The 24,497-nt window shown below is 41.7% G+C and overlaps 1 protein-coding gene and 1 long non-coding RNA gene across 4 annotated transcripts in view; one reads left to right on the forward strand and one right to left on the reverse strand.

The window, feature by feature from the left end:
• The window catches only part of LOC116998432, a 28,573-nt gene extending 21,725 nt beyond the window's left edge, over positions 1-6,848 (reverse strand). The window contains exon 1 of one of the 2 annotated variants that reach the window (XR_004418396.1): positions 6,769-6,848. This is a non-coding gene — a long non-coding RNA (uncharacterized LOC116998432). Of the gene's footprint in view, positions 1-6,109; positions 6,253-6,768 lie in introns of those variants that run through there. The other variant, XR_004418395.1, reaches the window with a different exon arrangement.
• The window catches only part of SP3 (Sp3 transcription factor), a 34,177-nt gene continuing 15,492 nt past the window's right edge, over positions 5,813-24,497 (forward strand). The window contains exons 1-5 of one of the 2 annotated variants that reach the window (XM_033064027.1): positions 5,813-6,097; positions 6,432-6,556; positions 6,731-6,847; positions 16,703-16,793; positions 16,899-18,068. In XM_033064027.1, the coding sequence (XP_032919918.1) occupies positions 6,091-6,097; positions 6,432-6,556; positions 6,731-6,847; positions 16,703-16,793; positions 16,899-18,068 (1,510 nt within the window). In that variant the 5' untranslated portion in view covers positions 5,813-6,090. Of the gene's footprint in view, positions 6,098-6,431; positions 6,557-6,730; positions 6,848-16,702; positions 18,069-24,497 lie in introns of both variants that reach the window. The other variant, XM_033064026.1, reaches the window with a different exon arrangement.

Here is a 24,497-nt window from a genome sequence, read left to right on the forward strand (position 1 = left end):
ATACTCTTTATTTATTTCTTTATGCAACTAAAACCAACATAATGAAATTAATGGGGAAAAAAAACCCTTGGGCAATTATACCGAACTTTGTTCCCTATTGTAGTGACATACTTTTAACACAAGAAAGTTTTCTCTCACATTATTAAGAAAAAAATGTTTACTGGTCAAATACTAGATTTCTCCAGTGATTTAAAAGATTTGCAAAATATACAAAAATGTATCACCTGGGGAGAGTTACAGCTGTAGCAAACAAGAATTTCTGATTAAAAAGGAACATAACTTATTTTGTCCCAATTGCTCAAAAAAATTCATAAAATACAATAACTAGGTTGAAAGCAACGTTCCAGAGGTCTGTCCTCACATATTGGTGCATGCAGAGCTTGGACAGACTTTCTGTTGGCCCCATTCCTTGAAGATCAGTCATCTGTGTTGGTGAAGAGTCACAGCCTTTAGATTTGTTCACTGGGTTGTTGGGTTACTTATTCACAGGTTCTTCCTCTTAGCAAGCAGCATGTTTCAGACTTCCAGTGAAGTGCCTGGAGCTGGCATATTCCTGCTGTGGCTGCTCATGAATTTGTTAGGCCTGCCTTTATCCCATCAGCTTCTACTGCATACGAGCAGACCAGTGGAATCAAACGTGTCCCCTGCTAACAGCTGGATCCAGGTACCACAGCCTTTTCTTTGACCTTTCTTTAATGAAGTTGTTTCAAGCAGAGACCAGTATTTTTAGAATTGCTTCTCCATTTAAAACATGCTCTCCTAAAATCCAGTTTCACTAAATATGATTTGTCTTTCCTACGGTTACACTTGGATACCATCTTGGATACACTTACGCAGCAGACCACACAAATGCCTTGATATTTCACATGCTCTCAGGTACCACTTATGCTCCTCTAAAGGTTTGAAATCCTGGGCTACTGACAAGACACTTTGCACAAAACATAGCCAAAAGCAAGTTCCTGTGTTGTCCAGCAAGTCTGACACTTTGAATTAACCTACTTGCAGCTGCAGAAGGGAGTCCTAGCTCTCATCTACTCCCACAGATGGAGCTCTGTTGCTCCCCGTGTCTAGTTTGACTCAATTTAGCCTGCAATACCAAAGCCTATTTTTGAAGGATTTATTTTCTTATGGCAATGTCCATGAGCTGTTACATTAGCTCAGCTTCTGGGTAGACCACACCTACTGCTAAAGCCTGCTTCCCCCCAGCAAAATTTGTGTTCTTATAGCCAGAAGAACAGGGAGGCTGAAGGATGATGACACAATGCCAGCCAAGACTATTTTCTAACCACTGCTGCTTTTATACCAGGCAAGGGCTCATTTCTCTATTTGATGAACTCGAGTCACGCAACTATCTCAACTACTATGTGCTGACTCACAAAACCTCACAGGTCAACTTCCTGTCAGTCCTGCCTGTGGCCCTGTGATGACCCAATATTCTTAAGCAAATAGACCCATATGGGATGTAGAACTTAAGAGTGCAGCAACCAGGACTGGTAGTTAAACTCTTGCTCTTGTCTGCTAAAACTTAAACAAATTGCAAAAGCAGGCTAAAATTCAGAATGAAGTGGAATTCTATGAAGTTTAAGGGGTCTGATTCAAAACCTTGTCATTATCTTGGGTTTTGTAGTACCATGTGCACTTAAAAAAGACATGGCTTTCCAGATTCTACTGAAATTCTAAAGAGGTAACTAAAACAGAAGAAGGTATCTCAAATTCAAAAAGATACCTCTCCCTAATGATTAATTTTTTGGTGTTATGGTTATTTTCTGAGGTATGAAATTTACAGATAATTCTGCTTGTTGTCCCTCCAGTAAAGGACACATTTTAAGTAAGATGTTCAATAGAATCCCTATTGATTCTTCACAGGCATTTCAGACCCAGCCTTTCAAACTAAAGTGACCTGAGCCTGAGTTTTCCTGGTGTTACATTCTGTCATGGCAGAATGCATTCCTGTCTGTCTTGTCCAGCTGCATTCTAGGCTCCAGCATGGCAAAACCACCACTCTACAGAGGAATGGAGTACTACAGCTGTGAAAATTGAACTGGACACATACCAACAAGCCTTCAGCAATATATTCCTTTACAGAAATGCAGGGCTACCCATAGCAGGGACCACTAAAGACAGAAATAACAGAAGTTTCAGAGTACTATAGAGACAAAAGCTATTTCCAAGTATAGCAGACACTGTGCTGGATCAAAGTTAAGACAGTGCACTTCCTCCTGAATTTGTACTGAGCTGACACTGAGACTGAGCTCCAAGACTTAAACCAATGAGATATGAGATACAAGTTACAGTGGACAAATACAGCATTGAACTTACAACTGAAATACAGGGTAGGTATTAAGTTTTAGCGTTCTTTCCAAGTTGCATCTTGTTTCATCTGTCAAACCCTTCTCTCAAGTTTCATCAGAAGCTGGCAGACATTGTTTCCTCTCCCATATTATTTTGCTACTTACCCCAAAGGCTGCATCTCAGTTCTGAAACTGCAGCATTTTGGTATCTGGTAGAGGTATTCTTATTGTTTATAAAGCAGTATAACATTCTGTATATCTACACAGCTCAAATTACAACACCCCATGTTCAGCAAATTGATCGAGAATTTATCCCAGGACCTGAAGTTAACCAGGAAGTGCCCAGAAGCAGGAGGCAAGGTTAAAGAGGCAAGGCTCTTTAAGAAAAAATGGGTTACGGTTTGTTTATTCAGATCACATACAGATAGGGTACATCTGGTGGGCAGCCTCAAGAAAGAGAAAACAATGGCTCCTCTAGTTGGACATGGAGCTCAGTCTCTGGGGATACTGCCCCAGTGCTAACTCTGCAGGAAAACCAGCATGGACTGCAACTCAGATGTCCAGTTCTGATACAGCATCTCCCTCGTGGATCCAGGATTTTTCTCGTGAGTGTCTTAATGCTAGTATGTTGATAAGCAAAAAAAACTACAATAATGTATTTTGTCATTTTCTTAAATTTTTTTTCTTCTCATGTGTTCTTAATCTCTGCTTGGAAGTAGTGAACAGACACATGTGATTTCTATTACCAAGCAGTTTCTATTTAACAGCTCTGGTCTCTTTACACCTCTTTTTCATATGAGCATCGTTTTTGCAACTTTCTTGTCATTTATCTTGATTTTTTTGTCTATTTTTAAAATTATCTGTTAATATTCTGGTTTAGCTCTTTATCTGAATTCAATATATCATAAGTGTCCCTCCCTAATTTCAGATACTTGACGAGAAGAAAGATGGTCCTCTGCTAGTGTTAAGCCTGATTATATCTAAGTTTTACTGCATTGAAAAACTCTTCTACATATAAACTCAGTCCCATTACTGGTATTTCAAATCTTTCTGTCTTTAAGCACTGCAGTTATGTCCCAAGCCTGCAATCAGATCCTTGCAGGTAAACTACATAGTAAATTGACAACATCCCCCTCAAGTTATACAGCTCTCAACATGCACCCAATCCAGCTGCAGTAGAAAGAACAACTTTCATATTTTAGATTAAGTCCTACACAACATGATCTTCCTAAAGCAAAATGCCTTTGATAGTTTGCCTAAACGTCCTAAATAGCAAGGGTCAGTTTTTCAGCATAATTTTCCTTGTCACAGTATCTTAGCAGGAATTACTTCTCTTATACATCAGTCTTTAAATGAACAGCTCAGTTACTGAAAGTCTAAAGGGGTTCCAGGATGACAGATGCTCGTACGTTTCACTAGCAACTTCTGATATTGCCAAACCAACTCCAAGTTCTATACCAGCTTTAGAAGTATTTTTTAAAAAAATATTTCAATAGTCAGGTAATTTTGCATTTTCAATTTTTTTTCCTGAAATGTCCTTATGTCTGTATACTGATGCATTTTTAAAGGTTGTGTATATTAGCTTTCACGGGCTAAAAATTATTTCTGACACTGTTAAAAAGAACCCCTGATTTCTGTTTATAGTTACAACTTTTGCTTATTAAAATAAAAAATACAAATTGCAAAAAACCCTTCCTTCTTTATGGCTGTGTTATCTACCTTGCCAACAACTGATAAGTAGAATTACAAGAGACTATGTAAATAAATGCAGACATTTATCCAACAGAAGGGTTGGGTTGGTCTTTTTTTTAAGTATCTTTAAAAAAATGAATTGTGACAAAAAGATTGGGGATTAATTCATAACTTTATAGTAAGTTACCTAAAGGTACTCTCAACATTCCAGCAAAAGTCAACTGGTCAAAAATAAGCCTAAACATCACGCAGTAAGAACAATCTTCCACTGACAGTGAAATACTGCAATCTTTGTCCATCATAACTTCCTAATATTAAATTCACATTTTCTGAGCGCATTTTTTCCTGTTCTGTAATAGTTTCTACGCTAAGCTTGGGCAGTTATTGCAAGGTCATAGTGCTGGGAGATTTAAAAGTCTCTGCTCAGGCTGTTGAAAATCCTGACTGTACCTCTGGGTTTCCTAGTCAGTGACTAACTTTGCCATGAGTTTATCTCAGGAGCCTGGGACTCCACATACTCAGCCCAGCTGTGGACATGTGCTCGCTGTATCTCCTAGTTAAGCCTCAGCTCTAACTACATTAAAGATTTTAACAGGAAAGTAAGGTTTTTTGGCCTCATTCAGACTCCTCAGAACACCACACTAAGGGTAACCATGAAAAAGTCATCAGGTGCAAGCTCGAGTTCAGAATCGGTGCCTCAGCCTCCACACTGTCCTATGACCCTGCACATGCACTCAGATGTGACGGAAGGCCAAGCCCAAACTGCTCCCCTTTACAGGAACCCTTCACAAGCTGAGTGGTGTTACAGAGAAACAAGTCCCACTAATAATCATTCCTGTATCATCATATACTTATGTAACGTTTTAAACATATTTCCTGCCTTAGTTTAACAATCCCAAAGCTCCCGGTTTCCTCTGTGTTGCGTAACACGCGACACACACGAGCAAACTGACGTTGAGGGGAATCTTATTAATTCTCCCTAACACGATGAAAATAAAGCCTGCTGTCAGAACGGGTGCCAAGGCTCGGGTGCCCGGCCCAGAGCAGGTAGCCCCGCTGGGAGGATGTGTCGCGTCGAGCTCTAACTCGCGGCCTTATCCTGGGCGGTTTTGTTCTGCCTTAGACACAGCGGGGGTTTAGGCTCCCCGGCCCGGGTCAGCCAGCTGCGAGCCCGCCACAGCGCTTATGCAACGGCGGCACGGCCCCGCTGAGGCGGGCGCTGACCCGGGTGCCCGGTCCCGCAGGGGCCGCCCGCGGCGGCCTCGGGGCAGCGCCCGCCGGGCGGGCCGGCTCCCCTGGGGACGGCGCGCCGACATCTTAGCGCCGGAGGGACAAAGCGCCACGGCGCTGTCAGTCGGCCGGGCGCTGCTCGGCCGCCGCCCCGGAGCCGCGGCTGTCGCCAGCCGTGAGTGACAGCCCCGGCGGGGAGACTTCGAAAGATCGCAGCCCTGGCCCGGCGCCCCCCGGGCATAACAGCGGCGGGGGCGCGGGGGAGAGGGGGGGCGGCGAAGGGATAGCGCCACCGCCGCGCAGCTGTGTCTGCGCGCTGACCCCTGCGGGCGGGCGGGCCCCGCGGTGTCAGGGGAGCGCGGCGGCGGGGCTGCCTCCCGGGACGGCGGGTCGCGGGCCAGAGCGGGCCGCAGGCTCCCGGCGGGTCCCGCTCATTGTTCCCCGCACTAGCCCTGGCAAACAGGAAGCCGCCCCGGCATGGGGCGCCCCCCCCGCCCCCGGCGGGTGACTGGCAGCCCGGGCGGCCCGTGCGCGCGGCGGCGGCGGCGCGGCGCGGCCAATGAGAGCGCGCGCGCGCGCGGGCGTGGGCGGGAGTTCCGGGCTGGCAGGCGGGCGGGCGGGCGGCGGTGTCGGCCGGGCCCCCTCTCCCGCGGTAAGCCCCACCTTTCGGCTTTCCCGCACCGTCAATCAAAATAGGAAAAAAAACCCGGAGTAGGCTCGGGCCGCCGCCGCCGCTTCAGCCCGCCGTGAGCACAATAAGCATGTCCCCGGCGGCAGCCGCCTAGCCCCAGCCAGCAGGGCCTGTGTGCGAGCCAGCCAGCCTGCCTGCCTGCCTCCCGCCCAGCCAGCCAGCCAGCCGGCCGCTCGCACTCACACCATGACCGGTACGTACGCACCGACCGAGCCGCCCCGGGGGCTCCCCGCTCCTGCTCCGGCCCTGCGCGTCCCCGCTCCGGCCCCCGAGCGTCCGTGTGCGAGCGAGGCGAGAGCGGCACTGAGAGCAGCAGCAGGAGGAGCAGGGGGAGGAGGGAGAAGAGGGGCAGGGGCAGCAGCACGGGGAGGAGGAGGAGGAGGAGGAGGAGGGCTCCGTGCGGGAGGGCGGGGGGAGCGCTGGGGTTAGGGGGGGGGAGAGGGAGGGAGGAAGGGAGGGAGGGAGAGGGAGGGGGGTGATCGCTCCCGTCAGTGACTCTCCCCTCCCCCTCCCCGCTGTGCCCGCAGCTCCCGAGAAGCCCGTGAAACAAGAGGAAATGGCTGCCTTAGACGTGGACAGCAGCAGCCACAGCGAGTATCTCCAGCACGGCAACGGCGCCGCCTCGGCCTCCGCCGGGGCGGCCGCCCCCCAGGTGAGCGCAGGCCCGGCTGGGCCCCTTCCCTCCCTCCCCCGAGTGACACGTTGTGAGCGGGTGCGGAGCCGGTGCCGCCGCCGCTTCCTGTGTGCGCGTCTGCGAGGAGCCCGGTCGCTGTCCCGCACTAACCGCCACCCCCCTTCTCTCCCTGAACCCGCCCATTGTGGGTAGGACGCGCAGCCGTCACCGCTCGCTCTGCTGGCGGCCACCTGCAGCAAGATCGGCCCGCCGTCGCCGGAGGAGGATGAGGCCGCCGCCGCCGCCGCTGCCTCTCACTCTGCCGGAGCGGTGAGTGCCCGCCCCGCCGCTCTCGCACGGCCTGCCGGGGGGAGAGACAGCACAGCCAGCCCGCCCGCCCGGGGGGAGGGACGGGACACACGGCACTGCCCGCCCGGGGGGAGGGACGATAGCAGGGCCGACCTGCCAGGAGAGGGGTCCCCGGGCTCCCCTGCCTCTCCAGGAGGAGCCGGGCTCCCGGGAGGAGGAGGGAGCCAAGCTCCCCCCTCCCCCGCCATTGGGAGCGGCGCCTTCATTTACTTTCAAAAACGGGGGGAGGCGGGAAGCCTCCCTCCCCCGGCCCTGGCACCGGAACGGCTCGCTCGGAACCCGGAGAGGCTGGGAGGCATCTCACCTCCACCTGAGCGCGCCCCCGGTAGCCTCGGCAGGCTGTCAGCCTGGAACCGCGCAGCCAGGCAGCGACACAAAATGAAGGCTGGCTGTGGGGAAGGATGTAGTGAAGTAAAATGGCTGTTTAGAAGCGAACGCGGTGGTGGAAAGCTGCTTCCTGTATCGCGCTGTTTTTCTGGGGAGAGTTATCATGCGGTTCCTCGCAGCGTTTTCTGTCCTTATCTCTCATGCGCCGTCGCCTCTGAAAGGAGGCTTGATGACCTCGGGACCTGGTGTGATGAGATGGATCTTGCAGACTAGAAACGTACTCTTGCTGAAGCTAGTTTAACAATCCCATAACAAAAGCCCGATGAAAACTCACGTTCCTTAATTGGTCTAGCTAAATCTCGTGTTGACATAATGCTCATAGAATTCAAAGAGATTATGCATTTCTAAATAGCTAATACCTAAAAATATTGGTATCTTAAAAGAGAGTTCTAAAATATCTTCTGAAATGGCATGATGTAATTTTTTGGCTTTAGCCTTTGGAAAATTGCACATATTACATCTAATTTATTTATTTTTTTACAAAAATGTATTTAGAATTAGCAAAGGAAAAAAATGCCTTTTTCTTCTTTTAAAGCAAGTCTTGTTTTTTAAACTTGCTGTACAACAGCCCTGTATGGTGGTAGGATTTTGCGACTAGGAAGAAAAACTGCAAAGCATTGTACTGGTGTATGAAGTGGCTTTGGCAAGCTTTTAACAAATAGTAAATGGTAGTGATAGAAGTTTTTAAATACTTGCTAAACTTTAAAATACTTTTCATCTGTACGTTACAGCTTACTTTACATAAAGGGAAGCTAAAGCAAAATAGCTGTCTGAGGTCATATAGCAGGTTGTAGAGTAATGACAGAGCTTGCAAATGTATTAAAACTTTGACCCTTTAAAGCATCCTTTCTGCTAAACATATTTATTTGCTCAAGCGTTGTGTTCTTAAATCTTTCTAGATGTTGTAAAGTGCTGATACCTCATAATACTGGATGCATGCAGTGCTGAAGAGCACAAACAGAAATGATGTTTAAATGATTATTTGCTTTCCTGTGTCTACCTCTAAGGTTGTTCTTGTTGTACCGCTGGAACTGTGCATCTTGAGGGTGGATTGACTGATTAAAATGAGCCGTAGGTCTGACAGGATACTAGAATGCTCGTTGCCAGCAGTTCAAAATGGGCAAAGCAGTTTTGATGTCGTACTTCTTTACTTCTATTAAATTAATTTGTTGTTGTGTTAATGTATAAGAGGCTTTTCAGGGGAAAGCAAATGCAATTCAAGAGAAACCAAAATCTTAGTTAAAAACTAAGTGAATATAAGCTCACTCACTACTTTCCATACGTGCAGATAGGCCCTTCCTACATATCTTCTGTGAGTTAGGTTATAGCATTCTGGTAATTTTTACACTCCTACAACATAACTCTTGAATGATTCAGAATATTTTGGGTGGAAACTAAATATAAATTGAAGGAGATACCTTACAGTAGCTGAACTAGACACTGGAGTTAATTAAGATGACCTTAAAAAAGAGAGGGGAGGGACTAAGGGCCCTAAAATACATTCCTTGTGAAATACAGAAGAACAAAAGAGATTTAGTGCAATAAAGACTCATCTTTTTTTCTGGTCCCTTGTGCTTATCGTATTGGAGGGTGGAGGAAGAAGCTAACAAGGCTTAAATTGTAGATACCTCACAAGTCATTTCATGGAAAATGATATCTATATGCACAGACATAATTGTCTTCCTGCAGTTTGTGATGGTCATCCCTTTCCCAGGAGTATAGCTCAGTCAGTTTGAGACCTGTGCATGGGTGATGGTCCCTAATGTAGTGGAAGGGCAGCTCTTTCCTGCTACAGTCTGTACCTGGACTGCAGTTCTGACTGCTGAACATCTGGTAGAACTCTCAATCCACACAAATGGGTAGCAGAAGTCAAACTAGATGTTTCATCTTAGAAGTGCTTGAAGAGCCCGCACGTAAAGGGATAGCGTTGTTTTGTTACTGTTTTACTGACATTTGCTTGGTAGAAACTGGCAGGGCTGGAGCCAGCATGCTGGGCTCGCATTCTGCTTTCCTGGCTGAAATGGTACACTGCAGCTGCTCCCCAAGAGACCGGCAGTATGATTTAAAAGCAACAGCAAAACTCCCCTAGGAACACAGGGAATATTGCGTGTCTGGGATTTGGGGAAGAGCTGGAGCAAATGTGATTGTATTTGTAACGATCTAGTTGGCCCTGCTTTGAGCCCAGGGGCTGGACCAGGTGACCTTCAGAGGTCCTTTCCAGCTGAAATTATCCTGCGATTCTGTATCGGTATCTGCGTCCAGGCCTACTGGTTAGAATGGACATTGCTGTTACACCGCTGAAAGGATTAGTGAGGAATTAACAAGACTAATGAAAATGGCAGCTGCTTGTAAGAAAAAGCAAATGAAGAAGGGCAGTTGGCAGAACTAAACTCAACTCTCTTCTCCTTTCCATCCTGTCAATGACCTGGCAGGCTGTCTTTAGACAACAAGGTTTTCAACTTGGCCGATGATTCTGGTTGGAACTGTATTTCCTTTTGGATGAGCAGGCATTACTGCTGATCATTGATGAAGATTGCAGTCTTTCAGCTTTGACACTGTGATTTACTCTGCCTAATGATCAGCCAACACCAGTATGTTGTCTGATGGTGTTCGATATTAGCATCGATGGCCTTGAGTTTGTGGCTTGCTTACCTGAGAATCATTTCTTTGGTTGCCATACTGCTACATCCATGGTTGATTCAAACACTTCCCATGGGAACTTTGTGTTGAGTATTGCTGCCTGCTGCTTTGTGTGAGAGTCTTGCTGGGATGGTGTGTGCTACTGCCTGACCTAGAGTGGCAGCTCATATTTTGGCCTCTCAGGATGTCTTTGTTTCTCTTGGGAGTTTAAAATCTGAGAAGTTTTAGTTTGGGTCTTGCTTTTTCACTATTTACCTTTGACTAATAATTCTACTTCAAACTCTCATATTTAGGATTCTTTTTCATTTAGTTATAAATACTGTAGTTTCATTCCAGGTAAGCATCTGCAAAGATTTTAGCATTTTGGTGAAGAATGAGAAGCAAAGCAGAAGATGATAAAGCTAGGGAGGAAACAGAAGAGCAGACAGATTTAGGTCAAACAGAGCCTAGGTGGTCAGCTGTATGGTTGTAGCATGATCGGATGATTGCTTAAGAAGCTACAAAGCTGAGATGATAACCAGTTGTTTATGTTCTCTTATTTCATTGTAATGCAAAGATAAAGGTTGTCTTGGAACTCTGATGCTCCCAAGGGCCATTCTTATGGATGTGCTGGGTGGGACTGGATAGGTGAGGATACTACAAGACTGATGGGAGATTGCCTGGGAGGTCTGGAAGGAGGATGAATTGGGAAAAGTGGCAGTCTGGCTGGGAAATCGGGTGGCTCAACCACCAAAGAATGGGAGCTGTCAGAGATGACTGCCCTACTTGAGGTGTGTGGTTGCATCTTGTGTGAAGTGGGCTGCACTGATTCGCTACTCTTTAAAGAAAATTATTGGTAGGAATGATTTATATGATTTATTTGTGTTGCTGCTTACCAACAAGATGTGGATTTGGACAGGTTAATAATTAGCATATGTGGGGAAGATGAGTATAATTTCTCTGCTATAGGCAAAGCATTTCTGTGTCTTGCAAGTAAAGGTTGGAGTGTTTTAAGACTGCTTTGGCATATCTTGAGTTTTAGAATTGAGTATCAGTGCTTCTCAGAAGTTAATGAAACTCTGGAATTCTAGTTGGTTTATGCCTCAGAAGATTAACCATTTGAGATGCACCTAGTTTAAACTCAATTTAGGGGGAAATAGGAATAGTGCTGACAAGATGGAGAAAGAGGAAGGCATTTTAAATGTCATGTTTTCCACTGGCCAAAATATGCATTAATGCCATGTGTCAGAGTTAATCATAGTACTTGGTTTTCTGGCCTGTGTGATCATTTTGAGGAAGTTCAGAATTATTCCAGCATCCATTTTCACTTTTGTGGGTGATCAGATAGCTTCCCGATGCTAGGTTTCTGGATGTGAACAGATGCACCAGAATGTGTTCAGCCACTATAGAAATGTCTGCCTGGACTTGTCTTGCTTCTCTTGTTCTCTACTTTTGCAAAACAAAGAAGTTTCACTAGAATGTGATTGCTAACAGTGTATTTGTCCTGCTGCTGTCCAGAAGCTCACGTTTTAAAATGTTTTTTGGTTTTTGCATTACAATTATGTTTTTCTAATGCTGGATCAGAACCAAGTGTTGCACCAAGTTCTTTTAGAAGAAGGTGCTTTAGGGATGTTCTTTAAAAAATTTGGTTTATTTCTCCATAGTTTTGGAGAAAGTAAGAAAATGTATGGTTTAAAACATTTCCATGTTTAAAAACAGCACAGACAAAAAAGTCCTCTAATATTAAATATGAGTAAGAAGTCTAAGATTTCATAGAAAGTTGAGGCTGGTCAGGACATCTGAAGAATGTGTGGTCTGCACCTCCTTGCTCAAAGTAAATAGAGTCAGTGAGAGGAAGTTGTTCAGAGCTGTGTCCAGTGGGTTTGAATACCTTCAAGGATAGAAACCCTACTGTCTCTCTGGGCAGCGTGTTCCAGTGTTTGATGACCCTTACGATATAAAAAAAGAGGATTTTTCTTCTGTTACAGGAGACAGAGTCAAAAGCCTGACTAATGTAGTGATAAATAATATGCCTTGCCTAACCCCATCTACCAATCTAGTCTTCTCATCACTGGGTATTGTCAGGTTAGTTATTTCAGCATTATTTCCCCCTCCTAAGTGTAGGGTGACTACTTCTGAACACTACATTTTTTCCCCCTCAAGCTAATTTGAAGGTTAATTCTTTCAAGGTTATTTTCAAGGTTATTTGCTCCATTGCCTTCCCAAAGATCAAGTTGAGGCTGAATGATCTCTTTCTAGTTCTCTTGGTGATTTGGTAGACCCTTCAGCACCTGAGTTGAAAGCAGGAAGAAAACAAACCATTTCACAGAATGCTAGTTTGGCATGTAGTTGTATTGAGATTCATATACATATATAGATTTAATAATTAATAAACAAAAGAAGTTACCTGTGATCTAGTTAAAAATGTCTCCTTGTTGCCATGTCTCCTTTCTTAGTGCTTCAGCTTCCTTGTTTCTGCTAAAGTCAGGGATATTGTATTGTCTCACTTTTGACAAGTTCTGAACTTCTGCTGATTGATAACAAACTTCTGAACCTTTGTCTCCAGTTGTCCATGTAAAGTAAAAAGATGTTGATACTCTTTTATTGAGACACAGTTAGATATATTTCATCAGATTGGTGTTTATTTTAAAGTAAGATTTTTAAGAGCCCCATATAATATTTTCTTTGTAAAAACAAAGGGCATTTCAGAAAAACATTTTATTTGGGCAAAAGTATTTCTCTAAATTGAGTGGCTTCATTGGCAGAGGGCTCAAACATGCATCAGAATTAATTTGCCTTAACAAACAGCTTTGTGTCAGCTGAACCACAGTGACTGAAGTTGAACGTGTTTTTAACCTATGGCAAATACAAGATAGAATGTATTAGCTCATACTTTAATGAAAGAGTTGAAGCAAGTGCATTTTATCTTGTATTTGTAATGACCTAAGAATGCACAGATAGTTTACTGTAGCTTGCTAAACACATGGTATTATTAAACCCATGCATTAGAACCCTAACTCTTTCATAAAACAACAATTTGGATGAGGCAGTGTCCAATCTTCTTCATTAGGTGTGTGATTTTTAAATGTTTAGGAGCTCGTGACTCATTATCCGTCCACCTCTGGTTGTTTGGCTGATGCTTTTGCTCTAGGACTAAATGGGCCAAAAGTAATTTTCTGGAAAGTGCAGTAAAATGCACAGGTAAATGTTTGGTAGACTTTAGTACTAAAATACTGATGGCTAATGACATGTCCCCATTTGACATGTTGAGATGCAGGTGTCTACAAGATATCAGTTCTTAACAGGGGTGTTTCTCTGCTTTCCTCCTCTCCATTTTACTTTGGTGAAGCATATTTTATTTTTTTATAAAGTCCTGTCATTCAGTATGGTTTAGATCACTTCTGAAAGGTATTTTATCTTCTTTCTCTTATCTCCTTCCATATTTGACTTAATGTTGCTGTAATTTTATCTGAATATATTGACCAAGACAATTAGTGGATTTTTATTTATCATGGCTCATGATTCTTCAGGGATGAGACTTTTCTCTCAGACACATCTCTTTATTTTACCCACTGGAAATTATACAAGGCCTGTTAAAGAATCAAAAGACAGGCTGAACAGTGGTTGTTGCTTTCACTCTTTGTTGGTACTTGACCTTTCTTCAGGTGGACATGTCATTTGATTTCAGTTCATCCTATGCCTTGTGTCAGCTACTCTCTTTGCTCTGTTCCTGTCTCCTTTTTTTTTGTTTCCTGATGCTGCTTCCAGTGAATTCCCCATTGCTTCCTGTTCTCTCCTCCTTGGCTGAGTAGTGCTGAACTTTCCTCAGATCTTTGTCCCTTCCTCTGGAAACAGAGCCTTTGGATTGAAACAGCCCAGCCTTCTCTTAAAGGAACAGCTGCCAAATGACTGCTGCCTGAGTATCAGTTGATAAGGAGACTGTTGCTTTATCTCTAGTCTCTAAATAATTTTCATGGATAGCTGAGACAGCAAACAAACCAGTGTATTTTGAATGTAAAGCTCAGTAAGTTACTGGGCTGCAGATGTTGCTGCTCATACAGCAGTGGCAAAACTTTTGAGGTACTACAAAAGTGCTTAATTGCCTGAGGACATAAAGAAAGGTTATTACTCTTTAGTTAGTAGGAAGAGAGTCCAAAAAATGTCTTGTCTCAACAGACTTTGTGAAAGAGGATAACAGTCAATCTTGTTATGACAGGCTGATGATGACCATTTGCGATTAGAGATCATTCTCAAATGCTCTTTACCACACTTTTTTTCAAGCTCTAATGCTAGTAGTTTTAGGTGCCAGGTAGCTTCTTGAAAGCCTCACCCTCTTTTTGCTCCTTCCTCCACGTGATTCAGCTGGTGCCAATATGGAAATCAACATACGTTTTGGGAGAAGAATAAAGTAGGTCATTTCCATATCACGAAGGAGACAGGTTCCCTTTGAAGTATTTCTCTGGAGGATATTACATATGAGTAGACACAGACATGTTACTGTGTATTAGACCAGTCCAGTTTCAATTATATCAGACTTGTAATGGTTTATATTGCTTTTCGTTTCTCTTTTGTTCTAACAGCTACCAGCACATTATATATTATAAATTTATTTTATAATTATGCATTTTAAACATGTAACAATCATATTTTTGCTTTTGGTATTTTCTGATTGATGTTTACCCATAACTTCTATGGGTCTTTTGATTTTTATGAAACCTTCAGTTAATAGGTATTTATATGCTATAATGTGAATTGAGTCGTTATGAACTTTCTTAGCAGTGTTTCAGCAACTGGTATCTATGTAAACAATATTAAACACAAGCGTATGGAGCTAATGCGGTAGCAGAGGAAAACAGAACTTGTTGCCTTCTTCTAGGTAAGATATGTGATGCAGAATATTAAATATTTTTTCTTCTAGTATCATAAGTCATGAGCTTGAAGACTAAGAAATTTAAATATGTTTTTTAAATGAAAGGTTGATCAGTATAAGAGGAAAAGAAAATGATAGAAGAGAATTATTGTTCTCCTTTTTCTGTTTCTTTTCCTTGAAGCATTTAGGTCATAAAATTAGTTTTGTTCTGGTGATGCTGAATCTATTCACTAATATACTACCTGAAAAATTATGAATGACACTTATAGATCATAGAATATTTTGAGCTGGAAAGGATCCCCAAGGATCCCTGTGTCCAACTGTTAATAAGAGTCAGTGGTCTCTGAAGGCTGAAGAAGGCTAGCATTCTTTTGTTTTTTGCACAATAATTAGTTTTACAATTCTTGAGAAGAACTTAGAACCATAATCTGTGTTTCCTTATTAAAAATAAAGCTTGGTAAGTGGAATAAAACCTCTTCTGATAAGTGTTCACACTAAAATGCAGTACTTTTCCTTTACATGTAAACATTCTAGCATTATGGGCTGGAATAGGATTAGAATGTGAAACTAGCAGTCCCGTGCAATGCTGTGGACTAAAATCACTCAGGTACATACTGCAGGATTCTTTCAGACAGGCTAGGTCTCACTGCTGTGTTAGGAAAGAATTCGTTTTGTGCTGTATTTTGCATGTCCTGGTTTTGTTCTAAAGGAAGTCAGAATGCAGCATCAGAAAAACGTTGTGATAGCTCCTGGTAACTTCCCTACCAGGAGTGATCACAGGATGAATGCAGAAGGAAAAACCAGAGGAGCTTTTCTTTCTGTGTCCTCTGGACTCTGCCAGAGAGACTAGGTTTGTTTCACAGAGCTGAACTGGTTGTAAGACAAGTTAGTTGCATTTTGCTAATATTAAGTTATTCCATTGGTTTGCTGTAGTATGGTAAAGGTAAAACAGATAAGGAGAAACTTAATATTTTTTAGATTGATGGTTACTTACAATACCAAGCTGGTTGAGTATGCAAATCTATGCTAAGCATTGCAGAATGTTAAATCTAATTCTTAAAATACTCTATTCTTGAAAAGCTTGCTTTGGTAAAGAAAGGTAAGTGCAATTTACCTTTTCTTTACTGAAAAAAACCCAAATGCATAATAGGTTCTTTAAGCATCTGGGATCTACTCTGTGACACTGGCCTTTTCTATTGTTCCAACTTAATGAAGATAGATTTTTTCCCCCCTCCTAACTGATGCGTGTGACTAATCCAAACATGATTTCAGTCTAAAAGTTTTTAGTCTAGAAGTCTTCCTTAGCAGAACTAACTCTACAAGCTTATAAATACTAGAGATTTGTGTTACGTGTAACAAACTGAGATTGTCCTACCTTTCCAACTGTGTGACGACATCACTTGTTAAACTTTTCTGTAGTGCTGGATGTCACAGCATGCCCAAATATAAAACAGAGTTGAAAGGCAGTGGAGCTCCAGGAGATGTGGGCAACACTGGCTTCATGGTGATTCCTCCACTTCTGTGCAATAGGTGCCTAGCTGGGCAAAAAGTGTTCGAGTCCCAGGATAAGTTGCTGATGAAACTCCAGCAGCTCCTGCCAGCTCCCTCCTTCGCACAACCAGGGGTTTGGATTACCCAGCAGCCTGGCCACCAGAATAACCCTGCTGCTGGTCACCTGACATAGCCATGACATAGGAGCTGCATTTGACATGCTTAGGAGCAGTGTGCAGTTCATGAGCCACATACCCTGACTTAGGTATTAGATCGCTTATAAAATCTGTGTTTCATTGTTCTGATCCAATTGCTGATGGTCATATGAGCTGTACTGCATGTTTTCCAGAAGTGTATCAATATCTAGTGTTGAATTGCATGACTAGTCTAACACATAGTCTGTATGACATTTGTTTTAATTTTTTGTTTTCTTTTTTCTTTTTATTCAGACAGGGGATTTGGCTTCTGTGCAATTAGCTGGAGCTCCAAACAGATGGGAGGTCTTGTCTGCAGCTCCTACCACTATAAAGGATGAAGCTGGTAATATAGTACAGATTCCAGGTGCTGCCACAGTAACTTCAAGTGGGCAGTATGTCCTTCCTATTCAGAGTTTGCAAAATCAACAAATCTTTTCTGTTGCACCAGGATCAGATTCGTCGAATGGTACAGTGTCTAACGTACAGTACCAGGTAATACCCCAGATCCAGACAGCGGATGGTCAGCAGGTTCAACTTGGCTTTGCAGCCTCTTCTGATAATAGCAGTATAAATCAAGAAACTGGTCAAATTCAGATCATTCCTGGCTCGAATCAAACCATCATTGCCTCTGGAACATCTTCAACTAATATTCAGAATATCTTATCTGGTCAGTCTGGTCAAGTCCAAGTTCAGGGAGTTGCGATTGGTGGTTCGTCTTATCCTGGCCAAGCACAAGTGGTTGCTAACGTCCCTCTTGGACTGCCAGGAAATATTACTTTTGTACCCATTAATAGTGTTGATCTAGATTCTCTGGGACTTGGCAGTGGTTCTCAAACCATGACAGCAGGCATTAATGCAGATGGGCACTTGATAAATACTGGACAGGCCATGGATAGTTCAGATACTTCTGAAAGGACTGGTGAGCAAGTTTCTCCTGAAATTACAGAAACTGCCACTGATAATGACTTATTTGTGCCAACATCATCTTCATCACAATTGCCCGTTACCATAGACAGTTCAAGTATATTGGAACAAAATGCAAATGACTTGACCACAACTAGTGGTCAAGTTCATGGTTCTGATCTTCAGGGAAATTACATCCAGACGTCAGTCTCTGATGACACACAGGCTCAGAATATTCAGGTCTCCACAGCACAGCCAATTGTACAACACATACAGCTACAAGAGTCGCAGCAGCCAACCAGTCAAGCCCAGATTGTACAAGGTATTGCGCAACAGACAATCCATGGTGTTCAAGCAAGTCAAAGTATATCTCAGCAGGCTCTTCAAAATCTTCAACTGCAGCTGAATCCTGGAACTTTCTTAATTCAGGCACAAACAGTGACCCCTTCTGGGCAGATAACCTGGCAGACATTTCAAGTGCAAGGAGTTCAGAACTTGCAGAACTTGCAAATTCAGAATGCACCTGGTCAACAAATAACTCTGACCCCTGTGCAGACCCTCACTCTTGGTCAAGTTGCAGCCGGTGGTGCGTTGACATCAACTCCAGTTAGTCTAAGCACTGCTCAATTGCCAAATCTACAGACAGTCACAGTAAACTCTATAGATTCTGCCGGAATTCAGCTGCATCAAGGAGAAAATGCTGGAAGTCCTGCAGGTATTTATTTTACTCTTATTGCAAAAGATTGTTTTTTATTCCTGCATGTTGTTGGTTTAAATGGCGATAATCAGAACATCGTCTTGCTGTTGAAGCCTGCAAAACACAGTGGGTTAAACATGGTGATGATAGATTTTATTTGAAACTGCTGGTCCATTAGATACTGTAAATGTAGAACATAGTCCTACTGCCCTTCTTTTAATATGAGCTCATGTAACTCCCAAGTCCCGTGACTACTCTCAAGTAGTCATATTGGTGTTTGTGCTTAAAGGTCTTGCCCTAGAGAAGATCTGTATACTAAATTGAAAAAGGAGAAATCTGGCTATCAGCTGCCACTCTTCTAAAGTGTCAGTATCATTGACATACTCATTCTTCCTAATCCTGAAGAGATGAAGTTTCTATAGGAAATCCACAATTTTCTGTTTATGCAATTTTTTTCCAAATTTTTGGACCCCCTGAGGTGCTGTTATTCATCTGCTCTTTTATTAAGTTAATTTCCTACTGATTTACTTTCAGTGTTACTATGTAGGAAGCTCGTGTAAGCAGCAGTGAAACAAGCATGCAAATACCAAAATGGAGGCTGTGCTTAACATTATGTGTGAATTTTCAGTACTGCTTGCTTGCATAATGTTTTAAAGTACAATTATTAATTATAAGTATCACGTGTTTTATCTCCGTGGAAAAGAAATATTATTTTCTTAAAACAGGTGTTTCTAAATGTGAGAAAAAATAAACACGCCTGTTTCTTTTTGGTAAATTTGAAACTATGCATTCCAAATTTCAGGGCGTAACTACCTAAACAAAAAGAACAAGAGATGATTGTTTGAGGAGATTTTGCTATACCAGAAGCCATTTAAACACATTATTGGGTTGTGCCCCAGGCTAGTTATGAGGGGCAGAGTGAGCAGTAGAGGTCATTTGGGAGGGAACTGTTGCACAAAGCTTGGGAGCCACTGTTTTACCGTAATCATGTGGTCCAGCCCTCTGGCTCATCAAGATACTGAACCATAAATATTTAAGTAAAATATGCATGGTTTGTATTGTATGTCTGTTTAAGCTTGTGAGAAGAATGCAATGATAAGTGAAGCATGCCTGGAAGACCTGCTGGGTTTGGTTTCAAAAGGTTACTGATTATAATGCATTATAATATATAGTTACTGAGACTGCTGTATTCTATGTCAAGAAGCTTGCTTTTCCATTTGAAATCTAAAATTTGAATTAAAAAAAATATGCTGGGATGATTTTAGTTAATTTTGTTTTGGAATTGACTTCTGTATTATGAACTTACCATCAAGTAAAGTTATTCAGATCTAGATAAGCCTACTCTTCATTGCCTTGTAGGCAACAGCACCAAAGGGATGTGATCTGCTCACAGCATTTGCTCTTCTGTCTGATCTTGATTCTTAAATTTTCTGTTTGCTGTGACCAGGAAGTCTTGGTTTGTCTCCATCACACATTGTTACCTAGGAGGGTATAGACATCAGTAACAAAAAGCATATATTCTGTGTGTTAATACAGCTAAGCTCAGATGTCAGAATCTAAATCTCTGAAAAAGAACCCTTTGCTAATTATTATTAACTCTCTGGCTAGTACAAGGAGGATTATTTCTGAGATTTGGTATAGGATCATGTAGCTAATGGTATTGCTTGTGGAGTAATGTAGCAGAAACTTGAGAAGAAGGATAGAAAGGAAAAGCAGATAGAAAGGAAAAGCAGAAAGAAAGCAAAAAGCCCCAAACCAGCTAGGCACATGAGAAAAAAGTTGAGTGATCTGTGCTGTGTATCATTTGATCTATTGATCCTTCTCGAGAGTGTTTCAATGGTGGTTTATAATAAAATGCAAGGGAGTTCCATCAAGCATTCTTTAACTGTATTCTCCTATCAGGAATTTCACATGGGAAGGTAAGAGACTAAATGGGATATATGAAATGTGATTAAATAGGCAGAAGTATTAGAATAGAAGAATAGAATAGCAGGAACTATCTCCTGAAGTGCATAGCTATAAACACCTGGTTATATTAAAGATAAGATGGAGATTTATAGTGACATTTTTCCTACTTGTCTAGGAATAATAAATGGATTGGAAGGTATTAAAACTGCCATTCCCTAAATTTGGGGAGAATGTAATTGGTCCTTCCTTTATGTTAGAAGAAACTCGCTTTTCCACAGTAATGATTAGTGTGACACTGCTGCTGACAGAATCAGACAGAATTCTCTTGATTGACTTTCAGTGTCTTTTCCATATGCGTCTGGTATTTTGTCTGATGGAATCTTTCTCAGAGGTGTTTCTCCCCTTCTTATTTATAACCCCTCACAACCTTTCTTCAAGTTGGAGAATAAATACACAATTAGAAGCAGATTATGAAATCATGGGGTCTTTTTTTCAGTCAGAAGTATATTGTTGTTTTGCAAATAAGGAAAAATAGTTTAATTTTAAACTGAAAGAGGAAGGTAAGTGGAAGAGACAACAGAACAAGCGAATTTAAAGGGTGTGAAGCTACTTGATTTCTTTTTTTTCCCCAACTACCAACGAACTTTGATGCTGGATAAGAAGGGTTTCCCTGTATTTTCTCCCCCAAGCTGGATAATGCACTCCTTTCATACCAAATAGAGTCAGCCTGTATTTTCTGTTTTCGTTTAAGAAAATGTGTCTACCTGAGGCAAATATAAAAAGAACATATTCCTAGTTTTGTGTCAGAGATGACTGGTGATTATCTGAAGTCCAAATAATGTACTTTGTTCTGTTAGCCGTGTAGCTGCAAAACCAGTTAGGTTTTAGATGTTGTTACAGCCCATTGTGAGAGGTATTCTTCCAAAGCTCGCTCCCCAGGTAGGCAACAGAGGACATCTTTACTGTGCTTGTGGGTGTATGAGAGGCAAAAATGTCTTTACCTAGGTCCCCCATTTTGTTTGCATAATGGAAAACCATTGAAACCCTAATACAAAGCTAATATCTTTGTCCAGTAGATGTACAGTTTTATTTGAACAATGTCCAGTTATTATGCTTCTACCAAAATGTCGATTCTAACAGGCATACATATGCATAGACCTACATTGCAGTGAATTTATTACAAAAAGTCTCGGCAGAGCTTGTTTATTAGGATGTTTATTGGAACTCATATTCCTCATGGTGCTTAATGTTGTGGTGACCAGGGGAAGGGCATTGCTTAGTCACAGTCAAAACTTGCGTTGCTTTTCTAGCAAAAAGCTGTATCAAATAGTATCTATATATTAAACACTGGCAGAGAGTTACCTTTCTCACCTGTGTTTTGGCTTCAGTCTTCTGATCTTGAGAGGAAATTAAACCTGAGAAAGCTCTCTAGTACTGTACTTCTTTTGTTAGCAGTTTGTAATAAAATACTGCATTGTGTATAACAAAATGAGCTATTACAGGCACAGTTCGCATTACTCTTTAGTGACTTGCCTGATCAAGAAAGGTGGAGTTTTTTATTAGTATGTTTATATAGATTTCTTCTTCAAACATTTCATATAACATAGTGTTTATTTTGGAAAACTATCAGGACCTGAAATGTACCAGCTTGGCCTTCATGTTTCTCATCATGTAAGTTTTGTCATCTTGGAAGAATTTTAAGTTACTGGATTTTCCTCCTGCCCCCAAGCCATTGTCCAGCTGAAGGAAACTTAATGATGTTAATCAAATTTTAATTGGAATAGAGTCTCAGCTAATTTTTTCAATGTACTGAATCAGTTTGGGATTGGTTATTTCCTGGAAAAAATGGCATTTTTAACAGGTTTTATTTAGGTTGCATAACTTGTTATAGGATGCTAGATAATTTTTTTTATATACTTCCTTTGACTGCTGCAGTAGCACGTGGAGACACTAGCAAATGAGCTCAAAGAGAGTAGCATTGGTTTGAGAATGGACTTTGCTGCTTGTCAACTCAGACACACTCAGCTGGAAGATTCATTTATTTAAATAGACAAAAACTCTTGCCCTACAAACAGTTTTCCAGGTTGGTCTACAGCTGGAATCAAGTCAGAGGGATTCCTTTCAAGAGTCGACTGAAGTATCACTCCAAAACGGAGGTCTTCGTTTCTACTCTTTCTTCCCAGCTCCTCTTCTGCAGGAGTGTGAACAGCTACTTAGGTACTCATCTGCCTGCTGCCATTGACCTTAGAGCCAGGCCTGTGGCTAACTTGCACCAGTTGATAGTGAGTGGGAGTGGTTGCTGTTTGTGGTGGCAACTTCATTGCATTCCTGCTGGAATATGACATCTTTGTCATGCAGAGTAATTTAGCTTCTCTAAATTTGACCAAAAAATTGACTGGCAGTCTTCAAGGTAAATAGTTGCCCAAGTGACAATTTATCTTTTATCTGCTGGTATCTTGTGAGGCTTTGGTCTAATATCTGTTTCCTAAAACAGTCTAAATGCTGAAACAAACAAAATTTAAAATAAAATATTCAGTTTTACTTGCTGGGACAGTTGTTTCAGTGTTTTAGTGCTTCCAATGAAGTAGAGGAGAATGCAAATTAAAGCATAGCTTCCTTCCAGCATCTAGAACTTTTAAAAAAGTTTTGGCTGGTTTTCAGTGCTGCACAACTTAGTTTTTCCTCTCTAAGTTTCAGTTTTTAACCTTATTAATTTTTATTTCAATTATGCAGTTTTTCCTTCTAAGACATTCTTTGTAACAAGACTTTGAGACAAGGCCATGGTATCATTATGAAACAGAATCTGATTTAAAAAAGAAAAAAGTCTTATTAAATGTATGAAGTAAACTGAAGCAATGATGTTAAGTAAGTATTTTCTTCTGACAACATGTATCTATGACTATCCAGTTTTCATTTGAGGCATTTAGTTTGCATGTTGTAAAATCAAAACTGCTAAAAACAATTCTCCCCACTGTTTTTTAATATGAAAATTAAATTGGAAACTGACAAATTTAAGTTAGTGAAGGAATTAGAGCTATTTATGTACCAATCTTAAGTAAATAGTTTGCTGTCAGCATGTTTAAATTACATTCCTCATTTTAGCATCATTTTCAAAGGAAATTAATAAATGGTGGAAGAATTAGATGATCATGCTTGTATGTGTTTTACAGTCCTACTTATAACAGCACAATAGTAAATTATCTCACTTAAAGTTTGCAGAACTTCAGTTAGACTGGTTAATTTTTTAGTGCAATACTATTGTTGTGAAATAGAATGACATATTTTTTCTTCAAATTCTTGAAAATACTGAATTGTCACATCTTTCTTCTGCATTAGTACTTCATGGGCTTTTCTGCTCTTTGTTCCAAAACAGCTCATTAATGAATTTTCCTACAGCTGCTGGTGGTGAGGTGAAGTTTGTTGCATGTATGTTACTCCTTAGTAAATATATGTTGTGTATGGGGGGTGTCCGGGGATGCAATACAGATTCTCAGAGATGAGGAGGTTAACTTGACTTACCTTAGTCTCAGATATCCTCAGAGTGCTCACAAAAGAATATATTACCCAGTTTCGGGTATGCGTTCCTTTTGCATTTTTCATATGCTCTTTTTACAAGATGCTCCTGACACAAAATGAAAACTCTCATGCAACTGTGGGGATGTGTGACAAGTATCCATGGAGTGAAAGAGGGAAGGGATTTTATTTCCAGTACTGCTACAGCTTAAGAAGGTGGCTGGGAACTTGTCTCCTGTCTTTGTGCAGTCTCAGCACTTTAGGGCCATTGTTTCAGGTTCTGTGCAGTTTTCTTGCCTTTTCTACCTCCTGGGAGGATCACATACTTTGGTTCTGATCTCTGAGATCAGAACCAAACTTGTCAGTGCATCTGGCTCTTAGAAAGTATCTGAAGTTTCTACCAAGGACAATGAGAGTCTTTTTGTAATGCCAGGGCCTAGTTGTGATAGCCCTCTTGAACATCAGGCTGAGTTGTAGGTGGGCTGTCTTTTACTGCTTGAGAAGGCTCATATTTTTTCAAAAGGCAATAATTTCAAGAGCAAAAGGAGATAAAAATGCACATTGTCAATGACATCGTCATAATTTATCATAGAAAAATGATAATTCTCAACCTGCATCTAAAATTCATGCCAGTATTTAATTCATGTATTCCAAGTATGTTTTGTACTTCATTTAATCAAAGTGTTTTCCTGTATCCAGGGAAGACACTTGCTGTGCTGAACTCTCAAGTACATTATATCAACAGCGATGTCATCATTGATTTAAATAAAAAAATTAGTTTTTAATCTAATTGTTCACATAATCACATTTTGAGTGCACTAATTCTGTCCCTACTTCTTTGAGTCTTTGTTTACTCTTTTTCAGTATTATCACAGTATTAGCTTTTTTCTAACCCACTGGAGCATTCACATGGCCAAAGGCTCACAGCATTAAAACTGCAGAGAGCTCTTCAACCTTCTCTTTAAAAGTGCCAAATGAAAATTATCCTAATATGTTGATTTATTAAGTGTTTACTTCGGTAGCTGT

This window comes from Catharus ustulatus, chromosome 7 (genome assembly GCF_009819885.2).
Source record: "Catharus ustulatus isolate bCatUst1 chromosome 7, bCatUst1.pri.v2, whole genome shotgun sequence".
NCBI lineage: Eukaryota > Metazoa > Chordata > Aves > Passeriformes > Turdidae > Catharus > Catharus ustulatus.